This window comes from Penaeus monodon, chromosome 18 (genome assembly GCF_015228065.2).
Source record: "Penaeus monodon isolate SGIC_2016 chromosome 18, NSTDA_Pmon_1, whole genome shotgun sequence".
Taxonomy (NCBI): domain Eukaryota; kingdom Metazoa; phylum Arthropoda; class Malacostraca; order Decapoda; family Penaeidae; genus Penaeus; species Penaeus monodon.
The window spans coordinates 23,435,782-23,439,080 of record NC_051403.1 but is presented as its reverse complement, the minus strand read 5'-3'; the positions used below and the strand labels follow the sequence as shown (position 1 = coordinate 23,439,080).

The 3,299-nt window shown below is 34.0% G+C and overlaps 1 protein-coding gene across 1 annotated transcript in view; it reads left to right on the top strand.

Moving 5' to 3' along the window:
* Positions 1–268: 268 nt before the first annotated feature.
* Positions 269–3,299, top strand: part of LOC119584332 (glutamate--cysteine ligase regulatory subunit-like) — a gene marked incomplete in the record, with an annotated part of 17,649 nt that continues 14,618 nt past the window's right edge. The window contains 2 exon segments of the mRNA XM_037932888.1: positions 269–326; positions 1,112–1,368. Coding sequence (XP_037788816.1) covers positions 1,270–1,368 — 99 coding nt within the window.

Below are 3,299 nucleotides of genomic sequence, written 5' to 3'. Positions count from 1 at the left end.
TCACAAAGCGTGTGATACAGGGACCCAATACTATTCGCACACCTCCACAGTGCGAACAACAAAAATGATTCCATTTATAAGATATTTGGTTTAAAAACGAATAAATCTGTATCATGAACTCTCACGTTGGTCAAAATTGGCACCGTAGATTATCTAACACAATTCAAGATAAATCTAAAGAGAAATAGGACACCAATCAATTTAGTGGTTCAAAGCTTCACTCTATGACGTCACGCAGAGCACGAAACTCCGAAGCCATTCGGCCAGACGGAGGAGGAGGCGGAGCGAGCAGTATGGCCAGTTTAGCGGATTTCCCTTTATATCAGGTAATTTTTGGTATAATGGAGTTAGATTGTTTCGTTTTAGTAGCTTAAAAGATGCATTTAGCGAGGTTCTTATTGGCTGACAAAATAAACACTGTTGTGTTAGCCAACGATATACATTTGCTGCATATATTAAGTTAGCGCATTTTTGTATCAGCACGATAAAATTAACATTTACAGCTGCAATCATATACTGGTTGTAATCCTGGTGGTCTGACTTTTCATCATCTTTCTTTCACTCTTAAAAAAAAAAAAAAAAAAAACTTTGCCCGTGCCTAATTCTTACCACGGGAAGCGCCGGTGAACAACGCTGTTAGTTTCAATCTATCTTTCACGTGTCTGCACAAAAACTAACCTATGGCCTTTCGTCGAAAGTGCCTTTGGTTTCCAAACACTTCGGATGGAGTGGTCACGTGGTCCTGATCTTGTAAACTGGGCAAATGAAAGGAAAGAGAATCTAAATGTATCCCCACTGCATTTTTTTTTTCATCGCCTCGTGTCTCAGAAAGTCTACGACATTACTAATAAACCATACAAAAGAAATCCGAACCACGTATATACCTCTATAATTCACGTAATGTAAAAAGCCATCTTATCATATCTTATCATAGACATCCCGATCCACCGCCCCTCTCCAAAAAAAAAACAAACAAACAAACAAACCGTAGACCCATAAAAATTCAGCAAGTTCTTCAATACCCCTCCTCTCAAAAAAAAAAAAAAAAAAAAAAAAAAAAAAAAAATATATATATACCTATAAACTTCATCAATTTCTCGCTCAAATCTAGCTGTTTCCGGCTGGGGTCCGTCACTAGCCCGAGCCCGCGTAGCGCTGGCCTGGCCCTGGCAACACTGGGCGCGAGGGGCCAGTGCGGAAGGCGACCGCGGCGGGGAAGAGGTGTGTGTCGTCGTCGCTCTCTCTCCTCCCTCAGCTCTCGCCAGGAGGATGTCTTCTTCTCAGCCTCGCAGGGTCGTCCTCAGCACCGGGAATATTCTCGAGATGGAGGACCTGATACGCAAGGCGGGGCAGACCACGTCGGAGGAGGTGAATGTCTCTCTTTTCTCGGTCTTTTCCTGTAAATAGAAGATCAATACTTGCCCCTCCATTTCCTACCTATTCTTCACGGGTCTTAAATATGCATGAGAAATGGGGATTTTTTGTTTTGTTTTTGTATTTTTGTGTATTCTTGTTTATTGTAATTTTTGTGAGAACTTTTTTTTTCTTTTTTTAAAGATACATATATATACCTTTTTTGGGGGGGGGTCATGGGAGACATTTATTTAGGGCAGTTCATGTAGTGTCATTTAGTTTATTTATTTCAAGAGGCATGTGGTCATTTATTTTAAGAGAAATGTTATTTGTTTAGTCCTTTGGTGATATGTCGTCATTTATTCAGAATTCTTTAGCTGTCTGTGTAATGTCATTTACTCATTTACTTCATAATCTATTTTAGGAATTGTCTTGTAATGCTGACAAAGGAGACTTGATGTTGGGTATTTTTGAATTTTATTTATGTGGGGAAGAAATCCCAATTATTTTCCTTTGAAGATTTATGAGAAGAATGTAATTAGTTATAATTAAGCAATAAAACTAGCCCTCCATCACGTGTAATTTTGACGTGTGACGCGACAGATGAGAACCGGAAAGTGTGACGTCCATGTATATTTAGGAACGAAATTATTTCCTTTTCATCTCAGTAATTCAAGCCTTTACATTTCACCCCAAAGCCTTTAATTGCATCTAATTCAAGGCTCTAGTGTTGTATAACAATTTATTCAAGTCTTTTGTTATGGAAACGGTTTATGCAATTGGTTTGTTTTAAGTTTGTGCAGCTATTATTGATATTTTTATATATATACACTATTGCAGTTTTTTCTTTTTTTCTTAAAATACTTAGAAATTCTTTTGAATGGGTAATGCAATATTTCACAGTATGACAAGCAAACAAGAAATTGATAAATCATCAGTAAACGTTAGTTCTCTAATGTAGCTCTTTTTACTAATAAATATTAGATGATATTGATTTCCAGTGGGGGGATTATTACCATTTAGCAATATTCCTGTATACTGTTATCTCATTGGATTCTCAAAGGTTTGTGAATGATTTGGTTGTCATAGTGTCAATTATTTTAGGAATGTGATTTTACATGCTTAAGTATAGGCCTAGGTGCCAGTGCATTTAGACAAGGCTGGTATCCATCTAAGGTGCAATATGTACCTTTTCGCAGTGAATATGTTAATGTGTATTATTTGCGTACCATTTCCTGTGTATGTAGAGTGGGGTATCCTCTTCCTTTTCTCATCTACACAGTATATATGATTTTGTTTTTTTTTTTTCTTTTTTTTTTTTAAATCTCTTTCATGTTTTTTGGCACAATACCAAGATGTCAATAGTCACTTTTTTACGCCTTCTTGTTGTTTGTGTGAATGCCAGTTTCAGTTAGTTTGTTTCATTTCTTGTTTCTATCTTTGATGTTAATGGTATGAATAATCATGATAATGCTATTATTTTGAAATCATCATCACCATCATCATCACTATTATTATCATTATTATTGATATCTTTATTATTGTTATTGTTAGTGTTATGATTATTATATTGCTATAATTATAAATGAATGTAATTATTATAATAAACATATTTGTTGTGATTATCATTATAATAATTATAGGTGGTTGTGTTATTGTCATTATTGTCATTATTGTTGTTTATTATTATTTGTTATCATAATATTAATGTAACTTTTTTGTTCTGTTATTATTGTTATTGTTATCATCATCATCATTATCATTATTATTGCTACTATTAATTATTATTATTATTGCTGTTGTTATTGTTATTATTATTATTGTTGTTATTGTTATTATTGTTATTGTTATTGATGTTATTGTTATTGTTATTGTTATTGTTTTCCTATTATTATTATTATTATTGTTATTATTGTTGTTATTATTATTATCATCATTATTATTTA